Source organism: Chiloscyllium plagiosum, unplaced genomic scaffold (genome assembly GCF_037043375.1).
Source record: "Chiloscyllium plagiosum isolate Xiang-an unplaced genomic scaffold, Cpla_swu_hap1 HiC_scaffold_1, whole genome shotgun sequence".
Classification (NCBI taxonomy): domain Eukaryota; kingdom Metazoa; phylum Chordata; class Chondrichthyes; order Orectolobiformes; family Hemiscylliidae; genus Chiloscyllium; species Chiloscyllium plagiosum.
In genome coordinates, this window is record NW_028270139.1 from 171,594,209 (window position 1) to 171,621,568 (window position 27,360).

Sequence of the window (27,360 nt, forward strand, 5' to 3'; positions counted from 1 at the left end):
GTTCAATATATCGCATCAGTTGCATGACACTATGATCCTTTGCTAACAATTGTGTCCTATGATCCTGCTCCATGAGCTATCTGACGAAGGAGCAGCACTCCAGAAGCTAGCATAGAGTCATAGAGATGTACGGCACAGAAACAGATCCTTTGGTCCAACCCATCCATGCTGACCAGATATCCCAACCCAATCTAGTCCCACCTGCCAGTACCCAGTCCATATCCCTCCAAACCCTTCCTATTCATATACCCATCCAGATACCTTTTAAATGTTGCAATAGTACTAGCCTCCACCACTTCCTCTGGCAGCTCATTCTATACATGTACCACCCTCTGTGTGAAAAAGTTGCCCCTTAGGTCTCTTTTATATCTTTCCCCACTCACCCTAATCCACTGCCCGCTCGTTCTGGACTCCCCCACCCCAGGGAAAAGACTTTTTCTATTTATCCTATCCATTCCCGCCTCAGGCGACTCTCTGTGTGGAGTTTGCACATTCTCCCCGTGTCTGCGTGGGTTTCCTCCGGGTGCTCCGGTTTCCTCCCACAATCCAAAAATGTGCAGGTTAGGTGAATTGGCCACGCTAAATTGCCCGTAGTGTTAGGTGAAGGGATAAATGTAGGAGAATGGGTCTGGGTTGGTTACGCTTCGGCGGGTCGGTGAGGACTTGTTGGGCCGAAGGGCCTGTTTCCACACTGTAAGTAATCTAATCTAATCTAATCTAATCGATGCCCCTCATGATTTTAAAAACCTCTATAATGTCACCCCTCAGCCTCTATAATGTCACCCCTCAGCCCCGACCTGTTCAGCCTCTCCCTATAACTCAAATCCTCCAACCCTGGCAACATACTTATAAATCTTTTCTGAACCCTTTCAAGTTTCACAACATCTTTCCGATAGGGAGGAGACCAGAATTGCACAGTGGCCTAACCAATGTCCTGTACAGCCGCAACATGACCTCCCAACCAATGTACTCAATACTCTGACCAATAAAGGAAAGCATACCAAACGCCTTCCTCACTATCCTGTCGACCTGTGCCTCCACTTTCAAGGAGCTATGAACCTGTACTCCAAGGTCTCTTTGTTCAGCAACACTCCCTAGGACCTTACCATTAAGTGTACAAGTCCTGCTAAGATTTGCTTTCCCAAAATGCAGCACCTCACATTTATCTAAATTAAACTCCATCTGCCACTTCTCAGCCCATCGGCCCATCTGATCAAGATCCCATTGTAATCTGAAGTAACCTTCTTCGCTGTCCACTACACCTCCAATTTTGGTGTCATCTGCAAAATTACTTTTATGCACACATCCAAATCATTTATATAAATGATGAAAAGTAGTGGACCCAGCACTGATCCTTGTGGCACTCCACTTGTCACAGGCCTCCAGTCTGAAAAACAACCCTCCACCACCACCCTCTGACTTCTACCTTTGAGCCAGTTCTGTATCCGAATGGTTAGTTCTCCCTGTATTCTATGAGATATAACCTTGCTAACCAGTCTCCCATGGGGAACCTTGTCAAATGCCTTACTGAAATCCATATAGATCACGTCTGCTGTTCTGCCCTCATCAATCCCCTTTGTAACTTCTTCAACAAACTCAATCAAGTTTGTGTGACATGATTTCCCAAGCCCAAGCCATGTTGACTATCCCTAATCAGTCCTTGCCTTTCCAAATGCTAGTATATCCTGTCCCTCAGGATTCCTTCCAACAACTTGCCAACCACCAACATCAGGCTCACTGGTCTATAGTTCCCTGGCTTGTCCTTATGACCTTTCTTAAATAGTGGCACCACGTTTGCCAACCTCCAATCTTCCGGCACCTCACCTGTGATTATCGATGATAGAAATATCTCAGCACAAGGCCCAGCAATCACTTCCCTACCTTCCCACAGAGTTCTAGGCTACATTGATCAGGTCCTGGGGATTTATCCATTTTTATGTATTTCAAGACATCCAGCATTTCCTCCTCTGTAATATGGACATTTTTCAAGTTGTCACCATCTATTTCCCTCCATTCTATATCTTCCATATCCTTTTCCACAGTAAATACTGATGCAAAATATTTGTTTAGTATCTCCGCCATCTCCTGCACCTCCATACAAAGGCCGCCTTGCTGATCTTTGGCCCTATTCTCTCCCTAATTACCCTTTTGTCCTTAATGTATTTGTAAAAACCCTTTGGATTCTCCTTAATTCTATTTGCCAAAGCTATCTCATGTCCCCTTTTTGCCCTCCTGATTTCCCTCTTAAGAGTACTCCTACTGACTTTATATTCTTCGAAGGATTCAGTCGATCTATCCTGTCTGTATCTGACATATGCTGACTTATTTTTCTTAACCAAACCCTCAATTTCTCTAATCCAGCATTCCTTATATCTACCAGCCTTTCCTTTCCACCTAACAGGAATATACTTTCTCTCTGGAATCTCATTATCTCACCTCTGAAGACTTCCCATTTTCCAGCGGTCCCTTAACCTGCGAACATTTGCCCCCAATCAGCTTTTGAAAATACTTGCCTAACACTGTCAACATTGGCCTTTCTCCAAATTAAAACATCAAGTTTTAGATCTGGTCTATCCTTGTCCATCAATTTATGGTCACTGGCCCCAGAGTACTCCCCCACTGACACCTCAGTCACCTGCCCTGCCTTCAAGTAGATCAAGTTTTTCACCTTCTCCAGTAGGTACACCCACATACTGAATCAGAAATTTTTCATGTACACACTTAATAAATTCCTCTCCATCTAAACTCTTAACACTATGACAGTCCCAGTCTGTTTGGAAAGTTAAAATGCCAGACCATAATCACCCCATTGTTCTTACAGATAACTGAGATCTCCTTCTAAACCAGTTTCTCAATTCTTTCAAATGAACTTGCTGTACTACAACCTAGTGCTGTGTGAATTTTAACATAGATAAGGTATATAGCTGAAAATTTTTCACCCTTGCTCGGGAAATATTAAATTATCGGGCATAGGTTAAAGATGAGAGTGGAGAAGTGCAAAAAGATCCAGAGGGTCAAATCTTATGCCGTGGGTGGCTAGTGTCTGATGGAGGCAAGTGCAATTGTGTCATTTAAAACAACATTTGGACAGGTATATGGAGGGAATAGTTATGGGGATATGGAACAAATGCAGGCAAATGGGGCTAGTTTAAATTGTGAAAACTGGGCAGCAGAGGCAAGTTGGGTTGAAGGCCCTTTTTTCATCCTGTAGACGTCTATGACTCTTGGACTCTGACTGATTTCCAATATTCCAACATTCGGCTAATTGGACTATAGTTACCCACATTTTACCTCTCTCCCTTTTTGAATCAGGGTGACACCTCTGGTACTTCTGCTTTAGAGGATACTACTAGCACAGTGAGAGTGCAATAATGGTTCACCAGACTTGTTCCTGGGAAGGCATGAAGGGCTTTTGTTCGAAACGTCGATTTTCCTGCTCCTCGAATGCTGCCTGACCTGCTGTGCTTTTCCAGCACCACTCTGATCTAGACTCTGGTTTCCAGCATCTGCAGTCCTTGTTTTTACCCTGAAATAGTTGTCAACTGCGTGATGATATCAATATTTTGAAGCAGAGAAATAGACAATGGAATTCAATCTGGAGAATTATGTTTTGCATTTAAACAAATAATGCAAGAGAACACAAGGGGGTGGTGACGGCCTAGTGATGGTATTGCTGGACTGTTAATTCAGAGACTCCAGTAATACTCTGGAGGTCTGAGTTCAAATTCCACCAAGGTAGCTGGTAGAATTTGACGTTAATAAATTCTTGAATTAGGATTCTAATGATGACCATGATACAATTGCTGATTGTTAATAAAACCCATTTCATTTACTAATGTTGTTCAGGGTAGGAAATCTGCCATTCTGACTAAGTCTAGCCTACATTTCCTCCAACAATGTTGACTTTTAATTGCCTTCTGAAATAGCTTAGAATGCTTTTCAACAGAAGTGTCAACTAAGACCACATGGTCACTGGAACTAACAGTGGCAAAAACAGCCCAGTGCAAATCTGCAAAGTCCTCCTAACTATTATCTGGGAGCTTGTGTCAAAATTGGAAGAGCTTTGTCACAGATAAGCAACAGCCTGTAAGTCAAAGTCATAGAATCATACCTATACACAAGGTCCCAGATGCCACACTCACCTTCCCTGGATATGTCCTGTCCCATGGTCAGACAGAGGTGGCGCAGCAATACTACTTACTGATCCAGCTGGTTGGTTATTAAAGGGCAGAGCTGCCAGACTGGGCCTGCAGCAGGTGGTGAGGGGATCAACAAGAGGGAAATCATATTTAATCTCATCCTCACACTAATCTGCCAGTTGCAGATGTTTCCTTATCATTCAATGATACTGCCATCACTGAATCACTCGGGAGGGAGTTGCCCTGGGAGTCCTCAACATTGACTCTGCAACCCATGAAGTCTCATCACTTTTGGTAACGCTTTAGTGTCATCGTATATGCAAGGAAACTACTTATTGACTATAGTTCCACCTTCAACACCATAATTTCAAACAAACTCATCTCTGAACTCTGATACTGAGGTCTCAGCTTCACTCTCTGAAACTGGATCTTCAACTTCCTGACATATAGACAGGAACCAGTAAGGATAGGCTACAACAACTCCTTTACCATAATCACTGGTGTCCTGCAGGTTGCACACTCAGCCCCTCTCTTTACTCCTTGTACATTCACGATGTATGGCCAAATTCCGCCCCAACTCCTTTTACGGGTTTGCTGAATGCCCCAACCTTTTGGTCAGATTTCAAACAAAAATGAAACAGAGTGCTTGGTGGTCTGGTGTAAAGTCAACAAATCTCCATCTCAGCGTTAGCAAAACTAGAGACTTCATTGACTTCAGGAAGCAAGGTGGAAGATACGCAGTCAACAGTAGTGGTGCTGATGTGAGAAGATAGTGTGTCAAGTTCTTTGGAATGATGATCACCAACAATCTGTCAAGAAAGTACAACAACACCTCTGCTTCCTCAGGAGGCTGAGGAAATTTAGCATGTTCACAAACAGTCTTACCAATTTTTTAGATGCACCATAGAAGACATTCTATCCAGATGCATCCACAGGTTGGTCTAGCAATTGCTCTTCCCATGACTGCAAGAAACTACATAGACTTGTGAATACAGCCCAGTCCATTACAAACCAGTCTTTGACCCCATCTATGCTTCTCATGGTTTGAGAAGGCACCTCAGTTGCAATCTTTTCCACCCTCTTCTGTTACATCAAAGATGCAAAAGCTGAAACAGAAATACAGACAGATTCAAGAACAACTTCTTCCCCATTATTATTAGACTTCTGAATGGACGTCCAAAATTTTAAAGTTAATGTTGATCTTGCTCTTTGTACACCTTCTACACAGCTGTTACACTGTGTTCTTCACTCTGTTCTTTTATTCTAATGCACTGCTTTTGGTATGATCTGCTTATACTGCATGCAAACAAATATTTTTGCTGTACCTAGGTACAATACAAATCATATTTATTTCCCATAGCATTGAAGGGCTGCAACAGCATAGAATGTACTCTGGGTCGGGGATTTCAATGTCCACCACTAAAAGTGACTCAGCAGCAATACTACTTACTGATCCAGCTGGTTGGTTATTAAAGGGCAGAGCTGCCAGACTGGGCCTGCAGCAGGTGGTGAGGGGATCAACAACAGGGAAATCATATTTAATCTCATCCTCACTAATCTGCCAGTTGCAGATGCTTCCTTATCGTTCAATGATACTGCCATCACTGAATCACCCTCTATCAACATCCTAGGGATAATCATTGACCAGAAACTCAACTGGATGAGCCATATTAATGCAGTGGCTATAAGAGCAGGTCACAGGTTAGGAATCCTGTAGGAAGTAACTCACCTCCTGACTCACCAAAGCCAGCCCACCATCTACAAGGCACAAGTCAAGAGTGTGATGGAATACTCCCCATTTGCCTGGATGAGTACAACTCCAACAATGTTCAAGAAGCTAATCACCATCCAAGGCAAAACAGCCCACTTGATTGGCACCACATCCACAGGGATCCACTCCTTCCACCACCAAAGCTCAGTAGCAGCAGTGTGTACTAGCAACAAGATGCAGTACAGAAAGTTCCTCAGACAGCACCTTCCAAACATGACCACTTCTGTCTAAAAGGATGCTGCAGAGGTGCTGGTGTTGGACTGTGGTGAACAAAGCCAAAAATCTCACAACACTGGATTATAGTCCAACACGTTCACTTAAAACCAAGCTTTTGGAGCCCTGCTCTTTTGGTAGCTATTGAGAGAGTGTACATTAGACACAGAATTGATAAGTAAAAGATCAAAGGGTCATACAACTAAAGAAAACATATTGAACAGATCTAGATGGCTGTTAAGTCATTGGTTAGAATGAAGATGCAGGTTTTGATTGATTAATATATAAATCCAGGAATTTGTTTCCAGTCACTGCCCCGAGATAATATCAGGATTTATCAGTGTAAAAGTGGTGACATCTCAGGTCAGATGATGCATTTTAGGTGTGGAGCCTTGTTTCGAGTTTGTGCCGTAACCTGGAGTCAGACGACTTTTATTTCCAAAGTAGGAATTTATATACTGCCATATTGACTGACTAATTGCAGATTGTGTACTTTTTAAACAAAATTGAATGTATCTGCAAATATGAATTTGCAAATGCAAATCCACTCCACAGATTTGTGTGAGAGAGAGTGTGCGTGTTTGTTGGGGTCACCTATAATATGACATGAACACAAGATCCCGGTTGAGGCCATCTTCATGGGTACCAAACTTGGCTATCAGCCTTTGCTCGGCAACTGTGCTTTGTGATGTATTCCAAAGTCCACCTTGGAGGATGGTCACCTGAAGGTCCAAGGCTGAATGTCCTTGACCGCTGAAGTGCTCCCCCATTGGGAGGGAATGTCCCTGTCTGGCAATTGTTGTGCTGTGTCCATTCATCTGTTGTTGTAGCGTCTGCATCGTTTCACCAACTTACCATGCCTTGGGGCATCCTTGTCTGCAGCGTATAAGATAGATGATGTTGGTCGAGTCGCATGAGTATTTACCGTGTTACAAGGTGACTGGTAGTATCCATGTCAATGCTCTGACGTGGCATGCAGAGGTTGCTATGACAGTGTTGTAGTTGATGTTGTCCTGAAGGCTGGATAGGTTGCTGCGAACAACAGTCTGTTTAAGGTTTGGTGGTTGTTTAAAGGAGAGAGAGATGGACATGTAGGAAGATCTTGGCAAGATGCTCATCATCATCGATTAATGTGTTGCAGACTGTGAAGAACAAACCATAGTCTTTCTGTTCCCGGGAGATACTGGATGATGAAGGGTGCCCTATCTGTTACATACAGTGCCTGTCTTAGAAGAATACAGCGCAGTACAGGCCCTTCGGCCCTCGATGTTGCGCCGATCCAAGCCCACCTAACCTACACTAGCCCACTATCCTCCATATGCCTATCCAATGCCCGCTTAAATGCCCATAATGAGGGAGAGTCCACCACTGCTACTGGCAGGGCATTCCATGAACTCACGACTCGCTGAGTAAAGAACCTATCCCTAACATCTGTCCTATACCTACCCCCCCCCCTCTTAATTTAAAGCTATGCCCCCTTGTAATAGCTGACTCCATACGTGGAAAAAGATTCTCACTGTCGATCCTATCTAAACCCCTAATCATCTTATACACCTCTATCAAGTCACCCCTAAACCTTCTTTTCTCCAATGAAAACAACCCCAAGTGCCTCAGCCTTTCCTCATACGATCTTTCTACCATACCAGGCAACATCCTGGTAAACCTCCTCTGCACCCGTTCCAGTGCCTCCACATCCTTCCTATAGTATGGCGACCAAAACTGCACACAATACTCCAGATGCGGCCGCACCAGAGTCTTATACAACCTCTTCTGAGGAGGTGATTACGGCTTTTCACCAAGGCACATCAGAACTAGAATTTAATGAGTTGGGCATTGTATCCTATCCTTATGAGGGTGTCCTACAACAATATCATCTCAATAGATCCTTTATATGCATAGGTCCTGTTTGTAGGGGATGACTTTCTTAATGTGTAGTCTGGAAAATAGAGAAATGTAGCATCGTGAGGTTATCCATAGGCTTGCCGTTGAGTCTAACCTTATGATGCCGCACATCTAATTTCCTACATATCACCCTACACATATTAAGAAAGTCATCCCCTACAGACAAGCCCTGCACAAACCCAGGTCTGGTTCAGATGAGGAGGAATGCAATGGACACCTGAAGGTGTTGAAGGACATCCTCATAAGGACAGGACATGATGCTCAATTCACCAATCGCTAGTTCTCATGTGCTACCACAAAAATCTGCAATGGCCTCCTCGAAGACAGACACTGGATACAACCAATAGATGACACCATGTTCTTCATAACCTGCAACACATTATCAGTGACAATGAGCACCTCACCAAGATTAGATTAGATTAGATTACTTACAGTGTGGAAACAGGCCCTTCGGTCCAACAAGTCCACACTGCCCCGCCGAAGCGCAACCCACCCATACCCCTACATCTACCCCTTACCTAACACTACGGGCAATTTAGCATGGCCAATTCACCTGACCTGCACATCTTTGGACTGTGGGAGGAAACCGGAGCACCCGGAGGAAACCCACGCAGACACGGGGAGAATGTGCAAACTCCACACAGTCAGTCGCCTGAGGTGGGAATTGAACCCGGGTCTCTGGCGCTGTGAGGCAGCAGTGCTAACCACAGTGCCACCGTGCCACCCACTTGGGATCCAGGGATCTTCCCTGCACGTCCACCTCTCACCTTCAAACAAGATGTTATTTGCAGCAAACTACCCGGCCTTCAGGACAACATCAACCACAACACTATAGACCCCTGTCGTGGCAAGGACTGCAAGACATGTTAGAGCAATAACATGAATACTACCATTACAAGTGGGGACACTACTACCATGTGCACAACAGGTACTAATGTGAGTCGGCCAACATTGTCTATCTGATACTCTGCAGGTAAGGATGCCTCGAGTATGGATGAAATCATGAAGGTGCTATGACAACAGGTGAATGGACACTGTGCAACAATTGCCAGACAGGGATGTTTTCTCCCAGTGGTAGGGTCACCTGTAGTGTGATATGAACACAAGATCCTGGTTTAGATCATCCTCATGGGTACTGAACTTGGCTATCAGCCCTCTGCTTGGAGACGCTGCGTTGTTGCTTATCCTCAAGTCTGCCTTGGGGGAGCTTCAGCAGTCAAGGACATTCAGTCTCTGATTTTCGGGTGAACGTCCTCCAAGGTGGACTTCAGGATAAGCAACAACGCAGAGGCTGATAGCCAAGTTCAGTACCCAAGAGGACGATCTAAAACAGGATCTTGTGTTCATGTCACACTACAGGTGACCCCAACACAGTATACACTCACACGTGCACACATACACACACACTCACTCTGACAAACACACACTCACATGCACACTCTCTCACAGGCATATACTCCCTCACACTTGCACACACTCCCTCTAGCATGCGCACACACATGTGCACATTTACACAGTCTCTCTCACACATATACACCCTCACAGTCGTGCACACTCTCTCTAGCATGTGCGCGCACACATGCACATACACACACATGCACACACTCACATACAGTCTCTCACACATATGTACCCTTATACTCACGTGCACTCTCTCAAGGTTGCTTATCAATTCCGATGTTGGGATGACCATCTTGACCAAGACAGACCCATGGTGTTCAGTTGTTTCTCTGGAAGCTTCCGCTGGTTTATCAGTACAGAGCAACTTGTTCACTTGGAACATGTCTCTCATTTGTCAATTCAAAGTCACAGGTTACAACTGCTGCAGGAAAAGTAACTGGTTTTCTTCAAGTTTAAACTAGATTTTATTTGATGCATTAACCTTCTATCAGTCTCTGTCATTAATTCAGAAGCTAGGATTTAGGAAGTAGGCGGTGTTTTAAGGCTCAGACATCTGTCTAATAGATCACACATTTGACAAAGCTGATCACAGCAGGTATTTGCACTGTAACAGCACGCAACATACTGGTTGTCTGTACTCACCAGGTCCCCAGATCTCCTGGCACTGTTTATCTGCAGACTGACAGACACCCTTGTAGCAGAATAAACTTCCTTTGCTGCATTTGTGGCCATCTTTCAGGTAGACATTGTCAGGACAGTTTGAGGAGACACCTGTGCAGAACTCCGGCAAATCACATTCTCCCTTCAATGGCCTGCAAAGGGTTCCCCCTGGAAGAAGCTGTGGAACACAGGCAGCAATGAAAGGCACTTTTGTTTTAATTACTCAATTTCTGGCAGAAGCAGGACTGAACTGAAATTAAATCTGTTCCTTTTTGGATATTCTGACCAAGAGGCATTATGGTACAGAAGGAGATCATTTGGTGCATTGAGTTCTTGCTGGATCTCTGATCCATTCCTGACTCTGTCCCATGGCCCTGAAAGTTTATTCCTCACGTGTACCCATCAAACTTCGCTTCAAAATCATTGACTTTTTTTTCCACTTCTATCACCCGCATCGGCAAGAAATTCCAGGACATGACCACTCTCTGATTACAATACTTTTCCCTTTTACTTTATGCACCCTAAACCTCTCAGACTCTTATAAATTTCAATCACATCTCTTCTCAAATGCCTTAGATCTAAGATCACCCCAGTTTCGAAACCTCGCCCGGCAGATTAAATTCCTGGGCACTAGAAAGTTTCTGATGACCTACTTCTGCATCCTTGCAACATTCACAAGAGGGGAAGACAGTGGTTCAAAGTGATGAGTTAGGACTATGCAGAACTTAATTTTACTTCTTGAGAAGAGGAAATCCTTTTGGGTTTCATTGTGAGCTTGGGGCTCACACTTACTTGTATTTCAACAAAGTGATACAATCTTGAATTGAAGAGCTGGGGATGGCTTGTAACAGATCAGTGCTTAAAAAATAATAACTGTTTCCTTGTGACAGGCATCCAGGATACAGAGAAACAGAACAATTCAGAAAGTCAATCAGTCTGTGTTATGCCAAACAATGAAGAAGTGTTGGACACTGGGCTTACTGAATTAATTTACTTGTTCTGAAATACAAGTAGTTTTGCTCAGTTTGCAGTTTGTTTCTGAAGATTATTGGAGAGGTGACAGAGAAAAAGGTCAAAGGATCGAGTGAATGTACAGGAATTTGCAAAAAAACAAACCAGTTATGGGTATTTCAGCTTTAGTTTGAGCAAGGAGCCTTTATACGCAGATGAAGATAACTTTTCACTGAAATCTGTGTTTGTAAGGATATTTCTGGGAAACGAAAGGGGAGCATGAACCTTGAATTCTTCTGATGTCTGTAAGGATGTCTTTCCCAAATTTCAGTTTCTTTTTTCTTTCTTTATTTCATCTTTGTGTTACCTTGTTTAATGAAAATTTTATTCTTTTTGTTGGATGAACACTCAGCCTCATATGCGTATGTTTGGTTACTGGTGTCCATGGGATTTGATAGGCAAGGTTCCACTCTGAGATCCGACTTGTGCTATGTTAACATCAGCTCTGTCATAACAAATATCATTGAATGAGGAAGCCAGAGATTAAGCTAACCTAAAGCTAACTTTGATGGTATGAGGCATGCATTGTTGATAATAAGCTATTCATGATGGATAGGCAATGACAGATGTGTAAAGAACGCATCGATGAACTTCAACAATTGTACATCCTTGTCTGGCATAAGGTTAAAAACAGGGAAGGAAGCTTAACCATGACTAACAAGAGAAATCGGGGACAGGGCTAAAGCCAAAGAGGAGGCATAAAATTGGATAGAAACAGGAGCAAACCTGAGGTCTGGGAGAAATTTCAAATTCAGTAGAGGAGGCCATAGGGATAAATTCGGAAGGGGAATGTAGAAGATGAAAGTAAGCTTGCAGAAAACACAAACTGACTGCAAAAGCTTCTGTAGTTATGTGAAGAGAAAATGACTAGTAAAGAGAAATGTAGGTCCCTTGCAGTTAGAATCATAATGGGCAACAAAGAGATGGCAGACTAATTAAATAAATACTTCGGATCTATCTTCACTAAAGGTGAAGGATGTACTTCTCTGATCGGAAGGATGGTGTGAAACTTGAAAGAGTTTAGAAAAGATTTACAAGGATGTTACCAGGATTGGAGGGTTTGAGCTATAGGGAGAGGTTGAATAGGCTGGAGCTGTTTTCCCTGGAGCATTGGAGGCTGAGGGATGACTTTATAGAGGTTTATAAAATCATGAGGGGCATGGATAGGATAAATAGACAAGGTCGTTTCCCTGGGGTGGGAGAGTCCAGAACTAGAGGCATAGGTTTAGGGTGAGAGGGGAAAGATGTAAAAGGGATCTAAGGGACAAATGTTTCATACAGAGGGTGGTGCGTGTATGGAATGAGCTGCCAGAGGAAGTGATGGTACAATTGCAACATTTAAAAGGCATCTGGATGGGTATATGAATAGGAGGGGTTTAGAAGGATATGGGCTGAGTATTGGCAAATGGGACTAGATTGGATTCGGTTATGTGGTTGGCATGGTCTGAAGGGTCTGTTTCCATGTTGTCTATCTCTCTCTCTATGCCAAGAGTGCGTGCTGGAAAACACAGCATGTGGGCTTTTGCCCGAATCATCAATTTTCCTGCTTCTCGGATGCTGACTGACCTGCTGTGCTTTTCCAGCACCACACTCTTGGCTCTAATCTCCAGCATCTGCAGTCCTCACTTTCACAATCTCTCTCGATGCCTCTATGAAGGAAATTCTTATGAATCAGGAAATGATACTGAGGAAATTGAGATTAAAACCCAGTAAGTCCCCTATGCCTGATCAAATGCATCCCAGAGTAGGGAAGTGACCCTAGAAATATTGGACGCATTGGTGATCATTTTCCCGCATTCTGGAAAGTGTTCTAATGGACTGGAGGTAGCCAATATAAAAAAGGAGAGTGAAAACAGGGAATGATTGGCTGGTTAGCCTGACATCAGTGGTGGGGAAAATACTGGGGTCAGTTATTAACAATGTAATAACAGAGCATTTGGAAAGCAGTGGCAGAACTGAACTACGTCAGCATGGATTCACTAAAGGGAAATCATGCTTATGAAATTTTCTAGAATTATTTGAGGATGTGACCAGTAGAAAAGACAAGGATGTATCAATAGATGTTGTGTATTTGGTTCTTCAAAAAGCTTTTGGAAAGGTTCCACACAAGAGATTAGTGAGGAAAATTAAAGCTCTTGGTATTTGAGACAATGTATCGATGTGAATGAAGAAATGGTTGTCAGATAGGAAGCAGGGAGTTAGAATAGACTGGTCATTTTCAAAGTGGCAAGCAGTGGCAATGGGTGTATCACAGGGCTCAGTGCTGGGACCCTCGCTGTTCACAATATACATGAACAATTTGGACGAAGGAACATCTCCAAATTTGTAGATGACACGAAGTTGGGTGGCAGTGTGTGCTGTGAGGAGAATTCTAAGAGACTGTAGGGTTGATTTAGACAGACTGCCTGTGTGGGCAAGTACTTGGCAAATGCAATATGATGTGGATCAATGTGATGTTATCCACTTTGGTCACACAAACAGGAAAGCAGATTATTATCTGAATGGTGGCAGTTTAGGAAAAAGTGAAGTGTGATAAGACCTGGCGTCATGGTAGAACAGTCGCTGAAGGTTGGCATGCAGGTGCAGCAGGTAGTGAGGAAAGCTAATGGCATGCTGGCCTTCATTGTAAGAAGGTTTAAATATAGGAGTAGGGACGACTTGCTGCAGCTACACTGGGCCTTGCCTATTGTCTACAGGTTTGGTCTCCTAGTCTGAGGAAGGATATTCTTGCTTTTGAGGGAGTCCAGTGAAGGTTTGCCAGACTGATTCCTAGGATGGCGTGACCAAATGAACGTTTTCTATTGGTTGAACAAAGTGTCCTGTATTTGTATTTCTGACACTTATGAAGCTCAACATCCATAACTTTTGTTCACCACTGTGGTGGCAGGTGGAAGATGTTCTGGCACCTTCAAAGATCATTGAACATGAACCTCCAGACCCTTCAGACCCAGCTCACCCATAAAATTGTGTCTGTAATATATCTAGTAGAACTGAGAAGTGAGTGCAATACTCTTGTCATACCCTAACAAAACATTTATCTGAGTTCACCAATGTGCCCTGCATTTAAACTTTAACCTTCAGTTGTTACTATGTCCTTTTTTGTGAATATACATCACTTCACACCTAGAACACAGAACAATACAGCACAGGAATCTGCCCTTTGGCCTACGATGTTGTGCTGAACATTATACCAAATTTATCTAATCCCTTCTGCCTGCGCTTGGCCCATATCCTTCTATTCCTTGCATATTCATGTGCTTATCTTATCAGCCCTTAAATACTCCTGTTGTATCTGCCTCTATCACCACTTAGCAAGTTTTGAGAAGATTTGGTGATGTTATTTCCTGTGGTGATGTCATTTCCTGTTCTTTTTCTTAGGGGGTGTTAGATGGGGTCTAAATGACATCACCAACCCAAAGAAACCCAAACATATAAATAGAAATCAGGCATTATTAGCTGTGCTTCACCCGGAGGCCCACTGAAGATGTTACCTAGTCTGGTGACTAAGCGTCTGAAAATGAACCTTCTGGCTCAACGAGCAAACCTATATCTATCACCACTCTTGGCAGCATGTTCCAGACTCCTCCCATTCTCTGAAAGAAATTTATCCCCCACATCTCCTTTGAACTTTCCCTTTTTTGTCTTAAATTCATGCCCTGTAGCATTGGACATTTCAACTCTGGGAAAAAGATTCTGACCATCAACCCTATCTATCCCTCTCATAATTTTATATCACTTTATTTATTTCTATCAAGTCTCCCCTCAGCCACTGCAGCTTCAGAGAAAGCAACCCTGGTTTTTCCAGCCTCTACTTATAGCTCATACCCTCTCATCTAGGCAGAATCCTGGTCAACCTTTTCTGCTCCCTCTCCAATGCCTCCACAACCTTCCTATAATGTGGTAACCACAATTGAATGAAAATGTGGCTGAACCAAAGTCTTAGAAAGCTACAAAATGACCTCCGGACTCTTGTACTCAATGTGCCAACCAATAAAGACAGCATGCTAAATGCCTTCTTTACCACCCTATCTACTTTTGTAGCCATTTTCCCAGAGCCATGGACTTGAACCCCAAGATCCTTCTGGATAGCAATGTTGTTCCGGTTCCTGCCATTAACTGTATATATTTCCTTAACACTTTTCCAGATTAAACTGCAAATGCTATTTTTCCACCATATCTGCAACTGATCTGTATCTATTTGTATCTTTGATGACCTCTACACTATCCACAACTCCACTGGTCTTTGTGTCATCCGCAAACGTATGGACCCACCCATCTACATTTTCATCCAAGTTAATTATATATATCACGAATAGCTGAGGTTCCAGTACGGATCCCTATAAATCACCACTAGTCATTGACCAACAGCCTGAAAAACATCCTTCCACCGCTACCCTCTGCCTTCTATGGGCAAGCCAATTCTGAATCCATGTAGCCAAGTCACTGTAGATCCAATACATCTGAATCTTCTAGATGTGCATACCATGAGGGAGCTTATTAAAACTTTTACTCATCCATTTAGACAACATCCATTGTTCTACCCTCATCTACCTTCATCACCTCCTCAAATTTGCTCAAGTTAGTAAGACAGGACGTGCCCCGCACAAAGCCATGCTGACTATCCATAATTAGGCCATACATTTCTAAACGCAGAAATCCTCTCCCTACAGATTCTGTCTAATAGCTTCCCAGTCACTGCCGTGAGACTCACCGATCTATAATTTCCTGGAAGATCCCTATTTACCTTCTTGACCAGAGGAACATCATTAGCTAATCACCAGTCCTCTGGGATCTCTCCACGGATGAGTGAGGAAGCAAGGATCTTGGTCAAGGCTCCAAGAATCTCCACCCTTGCATCTCTCAATAACCTGGGGCAGATACCATTGGGCACTGGGGACTATCCACCTTAATGCTCTTCAAGAGACCCAACACCACTTCTTTCTTGTTCCAAAATACCTGAGCAAATTAGCATGCTCCATACAAATCTCACAGTCCTCCGTATCCTTCTCATGGGTGAGACCAATGCAGAGTACTCATTTAGGATCCACTGCTTCCACGCAGAAGTTCCTTCCTTTGTCCTTCACAGAATCATGGAATCCTTACAGGTTGGAAACAGGCCCTTCAGCCCAAAAAGTCCACACTGACCTATTCCCCGACACTATTATCTAATATTTAACTCAGGCTAATGCACCTAACCTATACATACCTGAACACTGTGGGCAATTCAGCATGGCTAATTCACCTAACCTGCACATCCCTGAACACTGTGGGTGATTTGGCATGGCTAATTCACCGAACCTACACATCCCTGAACACTGTGGGCAATTCGGCATGGCTAATTCACCTAACCTGCACATCCCTGAACACTGTGGGCAATTCGGCATGGCTAATTCACCGAACCTACACATCCCTGAACACTGTGGGCAATTTGGCATGGCCAATTCACCGAACCTACACATCCCTGAACACTGTGGGCAATTTCGCACGGCTAATTCATCGAACCTACACATCCCTGAACACTGTGGGCAATTTGGTATGGCTAATTCACCTTACCCGCACATCCCTGAACACTGTGGGCGTCCGACGCCCCTCCCCCAAGTCCCTTCTCCCTACCTTTTATCTTAGCCTGCTGGACAAACTTTCCTCATTCCTGAAGAAGGGCTTATGCCCGATACATCGATTCTCCTGTTCCCTGGATGCTGCCTGACCTGCTGCGCTTTTCCAGCAACACATTTTCAGCATCTTTGGATTGTAGGAAGAAGCTGGAGCACCCAAAGGAAACCCACACAAACATGGGGAGAATGTTCAAACTCCACACAGACAATCACCTGAGTGGGAATTGAACCCGGATCCCTGGCACTACAAGGCAGCAGTGCTAACCACTGAGTCACCATGCCACACCATGGCATCCTCTCCTTTTTAATTTCATCTCCCACTTGTCTCTACCAGCTATCCATGTTCTGTTCCAGTCAACTGACTCACTGTTTGCCACACCTTCAAGTTTCATATCATTGACAAACTTGAAAGCTTCACTCCGAAATATATTATTACTTCAGAAATTGAGTATTGCTGGCTGGGCCAGCATTTATTTTCCTGTTGCTAATTCCCCTGGAGTATTCCGTGATGAGCTACTTTTGTGAACGATTGTTGAATTGCAAGCACTTTCCACAACTCTTTAATTCTGCATTTACGAAACTCTGTCTGAAACTTATTGATTCAATTATTTATTCCATGATTATCAGCATCTCTATCCAAATCTCATCTTTGTGAAGTCCATCTACTGAAATGACGGTTTTCATTCTTCAAACCATTTTCATGAATCCTTTCTCAACTCTGACCAATGACTTCCCATCTTTCATCAGCTGTCATTTAAAATGGTATACAACCCTCCAGCTGAGACTCAGCAAATTTAATATCACCTCCTTGCTCTTGCTCTCTATGCTCCAGTTATTGATGTTTAGGATGTTGAACATTTCTCTGCCCCACTCTGAATCTGTCTAATATTACGTAGAATGATTCAATGAGCTCTTACTTTGCAGTCCTTACAGCACAAGTTAGAAACTGCAGAACATTGTGCACCAGTTTTGAATTTACATGTTGAGGACTCACAACAGGGGTCAGAACATTCCTGAGGACAAAGCAAACACAGAAAATACCAGTTATTGTAAAGTATTGCAATGGATTTCTTAAAGCAGTATATTGCTAATGCTGGAAATCGGAAATAAACGCAGATAACTTGAAAAAAACACTTAACAGATCTGGCAGTATCTGGCAATTTAAAAACAGATTACGTGCTTGAGTTAATATGATTTCTTCAGAGCAAGATTCTTCGGAACTGAATTAGTCTGACTCTCTGCTGTTGAGTTAGAAGGTCAGGGGTACAAGTCCCTTCCAGGATTTATCCACAAATTTTGACTGACTGATGTTTGAGTCACGTACTGATGCATGCTGCAAGTTTCAATGCACTTTCTTTATTTTTTCATGGGATGTGGGCATTGCTGGCTGGGCCATCATTTATTGTCCATCCCTTAATTGCTCTTCAGAAGGTATATGGGCACATACCCAGCAGTGGCCATGGCACTCCCCTCTGACTGGAGGGTCTCCGGTCACAATCAGTCGCTTGGTGACCATTTCCGTATAATCAGGGGAATGCCTCCCTTAGAGTGGACAGGAATATGGGCACACACCCAGCAGTGGGAGTGGTTGACCTTCTATGCATAAAGAAAAGTATTAAACTGTAATTCCCATTTACTAGAGGTTATCCGGTTATCCATTGTGCCCCAATCAAACATAGTCATTGAAAGAAAGATAAGAGAGTGTAGTGAAAGGCAAAGTGATCAGGCTGAGCCATTCACAGATGGAGGCTGAACAGGTGTCTCTGACAGGGTCTTCTGGTGTTCCTCCCTTAGTTGCTCTTGAGAAGGTAGTGTTGAGGTGCCATCTTAAACCGCAGCAGCCCATTTGGCAGAGGTAGATGAAAAATGCCCCTAGGGACGAAATTCCAGGATTTTGACCAGTGACAGTGAAGGAAAAGTGATATATTTCCACATCAGGATAGTGTGTGTCTTGGAGGGAAACTTGAAGGTCTCCCCCTGACCTTGACTGCTGTGCAGGTGACAAGTAGGGCCAGGAATGGGCCTTTCATTTGCCTCATTCCTAATTCTGAGACTTGGTGTACCTGTGAATGTAAACTTTGAAGAGTTTTGGTTAACGGTGGGAAATATTTCCCACCTGTCCACCATTATCGTGGCAGCAATATCAGTCATTGGGATGGTTTCGATTCATCTACTAAAAACATCTTCTATTATTAGACAATATTCATAATAATGTACATGAGGTAATTCTATAAAAGCAAGCCGTAGACAAGTAAAAAGGCCCATCAGGCAAGGAAGTGGTTAACAGTCTCAGGGTATCCCTTTTACAGCATGCATCTTGTTTGTTTGTTTGTTTACAAATTAAACACACTTCGCTCTTTTCCGAGTTGCTTTCTGAAAATCTGGGTACCACCAAGTTTGTAATAGAGTATTAACCATTCTCTCCTTGTCCAAGTGTGTATAATAATGTACATAATCAACTAAAATAGGCAGCAGCAAAGAAGGAGGCAATGAGACAGGTCACTGACAATATGTAAAGGAATAAAACGAAATGATCCTGCCAATTAATTCTGATTTTGTGAGTCAGGGCTAATACAACTGGTTATTAATAATAATAACTAACATAATCATCATCTGTAATTCAGAGGTGGAAACTGAATGAGTGACTAAGGCATTTTAAAAGTAATCAACATAAACTGGAAATTCATTTATTCAAAATTCAATTTTAATTTGTAAAATGTACAGTTCCCAACTCTGAAATCTATTATAATTACCTGGTTCTAGTCCTTTAATTTAAATCCCAGATTAGGTTCCATAAATGACCAATCATTACTCATTTACAATGCTATAGGCCATGAAATGACTGCAGCAGCTTTAAAAGTCTATACTTAATTTAGTTAAATATTGCAAAACTGAAAGTACAAAGATAGATCCAAAATATCACCAACCAACAGTGATTTGTCCCCAAGAAATGACACCAGCAGATAAAATCCCCTTTCCAATTCACTCACTTTCTCATGGCCATGGGGAACACACCTTCATCGGAAAATTCCGACATATATCAAAGAAATACAGAATGTTACAAGGTATATAGAAAATATCAGCTCACTGCCCATTAATTATGCAACCGAGAGGCAGTCATAAAGTTCCCATACATTTTCCAGACCCACATTTCTTGATGTTTACAAAACTGAATGTTATCTTATATCCCCAAGTTTAGCTCGGCAAGAATTACTGATAAGGGACAGAGAGAAACAATTCATCATTCTTTAGGACAGAGCTAATGACACTGAGGAGACGAGACATACTGCATCTGCAAAGTCAGTCTTATCAGAGCAGAAGTGTTCTCATACTACACTAGCATGCTAGAAATCTTACTGTAAAATTGCTTTGTGACAAATTGGTTTCTAACTATGACAATAGAGTCATAGTTGTATAGGTGTATAGCATGGAAACAGACCCTTCAGTCCAACCTGTCCATGCCGACCAGATATCTCAACCCAATCTAGTCCTACCTGCCAGCACGAGGCCCATATCCGTCCAATTCCTTCCGATTCATATACCCATAAAAATGCCTTTTAAATGTTGCAATTGTACCAGCCTCCACCACTTCCTCTGGCAGCTCATTCACGTACCACTCTCTGTGTGAAAATGTTGCCTCACAGATCTCTTTTATATCTTTCTCCTCTCACCCTAAGCCTATGCCCTCTAGTTCTGGACTCCCCGACCCCAGGGAAAAGACTTTGTCTATTTATCCTATCTATGCCCCTCATAATTTTGTAAACCTCTATAAGGTCATCCCTCAGCCTCCGATGCTCCAGGGAAAACAGCCCCAGCCTGTTCAGCCTCTCCCTGTAGCTCAGATCCTCCAACCCTGGCAACATCCTTGTAAACCTTTTCTGAACCCTTTCAAGTTTCACAACATCTTTCCGATAGGAAGGAGACAATGGCTTCTACCTGTTTTGTGTCAATGTTGGTCAATCTTTCCACACTTGTGTTGAAATAAACACTTCAGCTCATCAGTACCATCATATTCATTTATTTGTGTCTGTCTGTACTTCCTTTCAGACTTGTGTCCTGACATCACCTTCCCTTGCTGACCTGCTGTTCTGGTTCCCAGTTCCTTGCCACTCCAGTTAAAACCCTCCTGAGTCGGACTAGTGAAGCTCTCTGTGAGCATATTGGTTCCCCTCTGGTTTAGGTGCAATGCATTCCTCTTCTACAGGTTTTACTGGTCTTCGAAGAGATTATAATGATCAAAGAACCTGAAACCCTGACTCTTGCACTAGCCCCTTAGCCACTCATTCATCTGTCCTATCTTTCTATTCCACGTCTCACTTGCACATAGCACTGGGAATAACCCAGGGATTACCACCCTCGATGTCCTGCTTTTCACGATCCTCTTTCCTAACTCCCTGTACTCACTCTGCAAGACCTCATCCTTCTTTCTCCCCATGTCCTTGGTACAATGAGCATAATGACTGTGGGTTGCTCACCCTCCCCCTAAAGAATTTCACACAACTCGTCAGAAACACTCGTTCTGTGCCCCTGACTGGCAACTCCCCTCACATTATTGCTCTTTTGAACTTTGCCCGACCCGATTCTACAGCAGAGTCAGTTATGGTGCCACAGACCTGGCTGCTGCTGTTAAACTCCCCTGAGAGGCTATTTCCCCAACCCCCTCACTGCCAACTCTATCCAAAACAGTTCACCTGTTTGGGGAATAGCCGACACTTCCTGCCTGTGTCTCCTAACGGTCACCCATCTACCTGACTGAACCTGTGGTGTGACCACCTCCTTGTGACTAGGGTCTACCACGTTCTCTGTCCGCATATACTCTTCAGTGTGTCCAACTGAACAAAGCGGCCTGTGACACCTCACACCTAAAAGTGTTGTCAACCTGGTGAAGCTATAATACAGGAGTACATGTGTGCCAAATACCATAAACAGCAAGTTTTTTTTATTCACTTATCAAATGCAGTTGGTGAGGCCATCACTCATTGCCATTTCTAAATGCCCCAAGGAAAACCAGGCTTTTGTTATGGACAACCAGTCACTGTTCCACAGATCAAGCTACATGTTGACAGCTGGATCTTCTTTCAGACACATCCATGGCTCCAGCACATCTGCAAGTAGACCTCTCTAACTGTTTGAACAGCTGTGTGAAGTGACTTACTGTTTAAAAAATACACCAATTTTTTCCACAATACCTGGTTTCAAAGCAATCCTCCTCCCATTTCAATCCACAATTAAAATACACAAAAATGTGGTCTCTTAAACATGTTTGTTTGAAACATTCAACTCAGATTTCATCATCTTCCCATGGTGCGATTCAAATCCACAGAATACTTGTGAGATTCTGGATTACTCATCCAGTGATATTCCCAATACATCATCACCTCTCCTGTGTGACAATGACAAAATGATAGATCGAAGGTCTGCAGAACTGTCATAGCCAGTTGTAAATGGTGGAGGATAATTCAAAAATTCACTTCAGGACAGTCAACATTGCACAAATCTGAAACATTGCAGTAATCATCTAACAGAAGTTTTGAGTGGATGATCTATCTCAGTCATCAAAAGACCCCCCAGCATCATAGATGCCAGTCTTCAGACAATTTGTTCCAGGTAATATCAAGAAACAGCTGAAGGCATTGGATGTTGAAAAAGCTATGAATCTTGATGAGACTCTGAAAATAGTCCTGAAGATACTTTCAATGTCCCAGAACTTTCTGTGCCCCAGGGCAGCATGGTGGCTCAGTGGTTAGCACTGCTGCCTCACAATACAAGGGACCTGGAGTTCAATTCCCACCTTGGGCTACTGGCTGTGTGGGTCAGGTGAATTGGCCATGCTAAATTGCCCATAGTGTTAGGTGCATTAGTCAGGGATATGGGTTTGGGTTGGCTACTCTTCGGAGGGTCAGTGTGGACTTGTTGTGCTGAAGATCCTGTAGGGTCCAAGCTGAACTGTTTCAGTACACCTAACCTACAGCAATTTAGCTGGAGATGTGGAAAATTGCCCTGTATTCTGTGCACAAAGCAGGACAAATCCAACATGATCAACTATTGTTCCAACTTCTGCTCTCTATCAGAGTATAATGGTGGAAAATGTCATCAAACATAAAAACTAGGAGCAGGAGAAAGACATTTGGATATTCAATAATGGCTAAGCCTCTATGTCTCTGCTATATTCCACTTTCTTTCCATACCCCTGATGCTTTTAAAAGCAAAACAATTATTTATCTCAGTCTTGAATATCTATAGGCAATTGGGTTGTACCTGTTATTTTTTATTCACTTGTGGGACATGGCCATCACTGTCTGCCCAGCCTCTCCTATTTGCCCTTAGGAAGGTGGTGGTGAGTTGTCTTCTCGAGCTGCTGCAGTCCTTGTGCTACGAGGAGAATATGTGGGTTTGGTGCTGTGGTATAGAATTGGAAAAGTTCAAGATTCTTCTAAAGAAGAAACTTATCCTCATCTGAATGTTCTACCTTGTACCTGAAGATTGTGATGCCTGGTTCTGAACTTAGCAAATTTCTCACATGTCCAGCTCTCTTTTAGTTTTATATGTTTCAATCATATTCCCTTTCATCCTTCGAAGTGCTTGTCGTTCCTGATGAAGGGCTTTTGTCCGAAACATCGATTTTCCTGCTCCTCGGATGCTGCCTAACCTGCTGTGCTTTTCCAGCACCACTCTAATCTAAGCTCTTGCCATGGTAGGCCCAGTCACATCAGTCTTATCACTGCCCGCTCATCAATAGTGTTATCAAGTAAAAGCTGCTTAGCAAAAACCCACACAATCAGGGCCATCATTACAGCCTTCAATCAAAATGGACAAAAGAAATGCATTACAGAGATGACGTGTGAGTGACATACAAAGGCTACGTTTCACAGAGTGTGTCATCAAGAACACCAAGCAAAATATGGGGAAAACTCTTCACTGGTTGGAGTCATACCTGGCACAGAGGAAGATGATTATTGTTGTTGGAAGTCAGCCATCTCAGCTCCAGGACATCTCTGCAGGAATTGCTCAATACAACATTCTTCAGCTGCTTTATCAATGACCACCTTCTCATAAAACAACTCAGAATTTGGGATGTTCACCGATGATTGCATAACGTTCAGCACCACTTGCGACGACTCAGATACTGAAGCAAGCAGTCCATGTTCAACTGCTACAATATCTGGACAATATCCAGCTTAGGCTAACAAGTGGCAAGTAACACTCAGAGAGTCATAGAGATGTACAACACAGAAACAGAGCCTCCGGTCCAATTCTTCATTGCTGACCAGATATCCTGACATAATCTAGTCCCATTTGCCTACACTTGGCCCATATCCCTCCATACCCTTCCTATACACATCCAGGTACCTTTTAAATGTTGTAATTGTACCAGCCTCCACCACTTCCTCTGGCAGCTCATTCCACACACGCACCACCCTCTGCATGAAAAAGTTGCCCTGAGGTTCCTTTTATATCTTTCCCCTCTCACCCTAAACCTATGCCCTCTAGCTTTGGTCTCCCCACCTCAGGGAAAAGACTTTGCCTATTTATCCTATGCATGCCTCACCTGATTTTATAAACTTCTATAAGGTCACCCCTCAACCAAGGAAAACCGTTCAACTTCTGCCTATAGCTCAAATCCTCCAACCCTGGCAATATCCTTGTAAATCCTTTCTGAACCATTTCAATTTTCACAAAATATGTCCGATGGGAAGGAGACCAGAATTGCATGCAATATTTCAAGCATAGCCCAGCCAATGTCCTGTACAGTTGCAACATGACCTCCAAACCCCTGTACTCAATACTCTGATCAATAAAGAAAAGCATACCAAACGCTTTCTTCACTATCTTATCGAAAAGACAGAGAGGTGGGTAGAGGGGGTGGGGTTGCCTTGTTAGTTAAGAACCAAATTAAATCTATGGTATTGAATGACATAGCGTCGGATGATGTGGAGTCTGTGTGGGTGGAATTGAGGAACCACAAAGGCAAAAAAAACATAATTGGAGTTGTGTATAGACCTCCTAACAGTGGTCAGGACCAGGGACGCAACATGTACCGGGAAATAGAGAAGGCATGTCAGAAAGGCGAGGTTACATTGATCATGGGAGACTTCAATATGCAGGTGGACTGGGTAAATAATGTTGCTAGTGGATCGAAAGAAAGGGAATTCATGGAATGCTTACAGGATGGCTTTTTGGAACAGCTTGTCATGGAGCCCACAAGAGAGCAGGCTATTCTGGACCTAGTGCTTTGCAATGAACCAGACTCTATAAAAGATCTTAAAGTAAGGGAACCCTTAGGAAGTAGCGACCATAATATGGTAGAGTTCAGTCTGGAGTTTGAAAGGGAGAAGGCAAAATCGGATGTAATGGTGTTACAGTTGAATAAAGGTAATTATGAGGGCATGAGAGAGGAACTGACTAAAATAGACTGGAAGCAGAGGCTAACCGGGAAGACAGTAGAGCAAAAATGGCAGGAGTTTGTAGGTATAATTGAGGACACTGTACAGAGGTTCATTCCCAAGAAAAGAAAGATTAACTGGGGAGGGATTAGACAACCTTGGCTGACAAAGGAAGTCAGGAAATGTATTAAAGAAAAAGAGAGATCCTATAAAGTGGCTAAGAACAGTGGGAAATCAGAAGATTGGGAAGGATACAAAAGCAAACAGAGGATAACAAAGAGTGTAATAAGAAATGAGAGGATCAAATATGAAGGTAGGCTAGCCAGTAATATTAGAAATAATAGTAAAAGTTTCTTTCAGTACATAAGAAACAAACGACAGGCAAAAGTAGACATTGGGCCACTTCAAACTGATGCAGGAAGCCTAGTGATGGGAGATAAGGAAATAGCAGGAGAACTTAACAAGTACTTTGCGTCAGTTTTCACAGTGGAAGACATGAGCAATATCCCAAAAATTAAAGGGTGTCACGGGGCTGAGTTGAGTATGGTTGCCATTACGAAAGAGATAGTGCTAGAAAAGTTAAAAAGTCTTAAATTTGATAAATCTCCTGGCCCCGATGGGATTAGATTAGATTACATTACAGTATGGAAACAGGCCCTTCGGCCCAACAAGTCCACACCAACCCGCCGAAGCGCAACCCACCCATACCCCTACATTTACCCCTATACCTAACACTACGGGCAATTTAGCATGGCCAATTCACCTGACCTGCACATCTTTGGACTGTGGGAGGAAACCGGAGCACCCGGAGGAAACCCACGCAGACACGGGGAGAACATGCAAACTCCACACAGTCAGTCGCCTGAGTCGGGAATTGAACCCGGGTCTCTGGCGCTGCGAGGCAGCAGTGCTAACCACTGTGCCACCGTGCCGCCCACACCCTAGAGTTCTGAGAGAGGTGGCTGAGGAAATAGCAGAGGCATTGGTTGAGATCTTTCAAGAGTCACTGGAGTCAGGAAAGGTCCCGGATGATTGGAAGATGGCTGTTGTAACTCCCTTGTTCAAGAAAGGATCAAGGCAAAAGATGGAAAATTATAGGCCAATCAGCTTAACCTCGGTTGTAGGTAAAATTCTAGAATCCATCATTAAGGATGAGGTTTCTAAATTCTTGGAAGAGCAGAGTCTGATTAGAACAAGTCAACATGGATTTAGTAAAGGGAGGTCATGGCCTGACAAACCTGTTGGAATTTTTTGAAGAGGTAACAAGTAGGTTAGACCAGGGAAACCCAGTGGATGTGGTCTATCTAGACTTTCAAAAGGCCTTTGATAAGGTGCCACACGGGAGGCTGCTGAGCAAGGTGAATTCTGGTGTTCGAGGTGAGCTGCTGGGATGGATTGAGGATTGGCTGTCTAACAGAAGGCAGAGAGTTGGGATAAAAGGTTCTTTTTCAGAATGGCAGCCGGTGACGAGCGGTGTCCCGCAGGGTTCGGTGCTGGGGCCACAGCTGTTCGCATTATATATTAATGATTTGGATGAGGGAACCGGGGGGCATTCTAGCGAAGTTTGCCGATGATACGAAGTTAGGTGGACAGGCAGGTAGTACTGAGGAAGTGGGGAGGCTACAGAAGGATCTCGACAGGTTGGGAGAGTGGTCCAGGAAATGGCTGATGGAATTTAACGTGAGCAAGTGCGAGGTCTTGCACTTTGGCAAAAAGAATAAAAGCATAGACTACTTTCTAAATGGTGAGAAAATTAATAAAGCCAAAGCACAAAGGGATCTGGGAGTGCTAGTCGAGGATTCTCTAAAGGTAAACATGCAGGTTGAGTCCGTGATTAAGAAAGCGAATGCAATGTTGTCTCTTATCTCAAGAGGGTTGGAATATAAAAGCAGAGATGTACTACTAAGACTTTATAAAGCTCTGGTTAGGCCCCATTTGGAGTACTGTGTCCAGTTTTGGTCCCCACACCACAGGAAGGACATACTGGCACTGGAACGTGTCCAGCGGAGATTCACACGGATGATCCCTGGAATGACAGGTCTAACATATGAGGAACGGCTGAGGATACTGGGATTGTATTCATTGGAGTTTAGAAGATTAAGGGGAGACTTAATAGAGACGTACAAAATAATACATGGCTTGGAAAAGGTGGATGCTAGGAAATTGTTTCCGTTAAACGAGGAGACTAGGACCCGTGGACACAGCCTTAGAATTAGAGGGGGTCATTTCAGAACAGAAATGCGGAGACATTTCTTCAGCCAGAG

General features: G+C 43.4%; 1 protein-coding gene across 1 annotated transcript in view; it reads right to left on the minus strand.

Moving 5' to 3' along the window:
- Nucleotides 1-27,360, minus strand: part of LOC122548889 (disintegrin and metalloproteinase domain-containing protein 12) — a 257,353-nt gene that overhangs the window by 59,921 nt on the left and 170,072 nt on the right. Inside the window, exons 13-14 of the mRNA XM_087992297.1 lie at nt 17,630-17,725; nt 10,069-10,264 (exon numbers count right to left, since the gene is read on the minus strand). Coding sequence (XP_087848423.1) covers nt 10,069-10,264; nt 17,630-17,725 — 292 coding nt within the window. The remainder of the gene's footprint in view (nt 1-10,068; nt 10,265-17,629; nt 17,726-27,360) is intronic.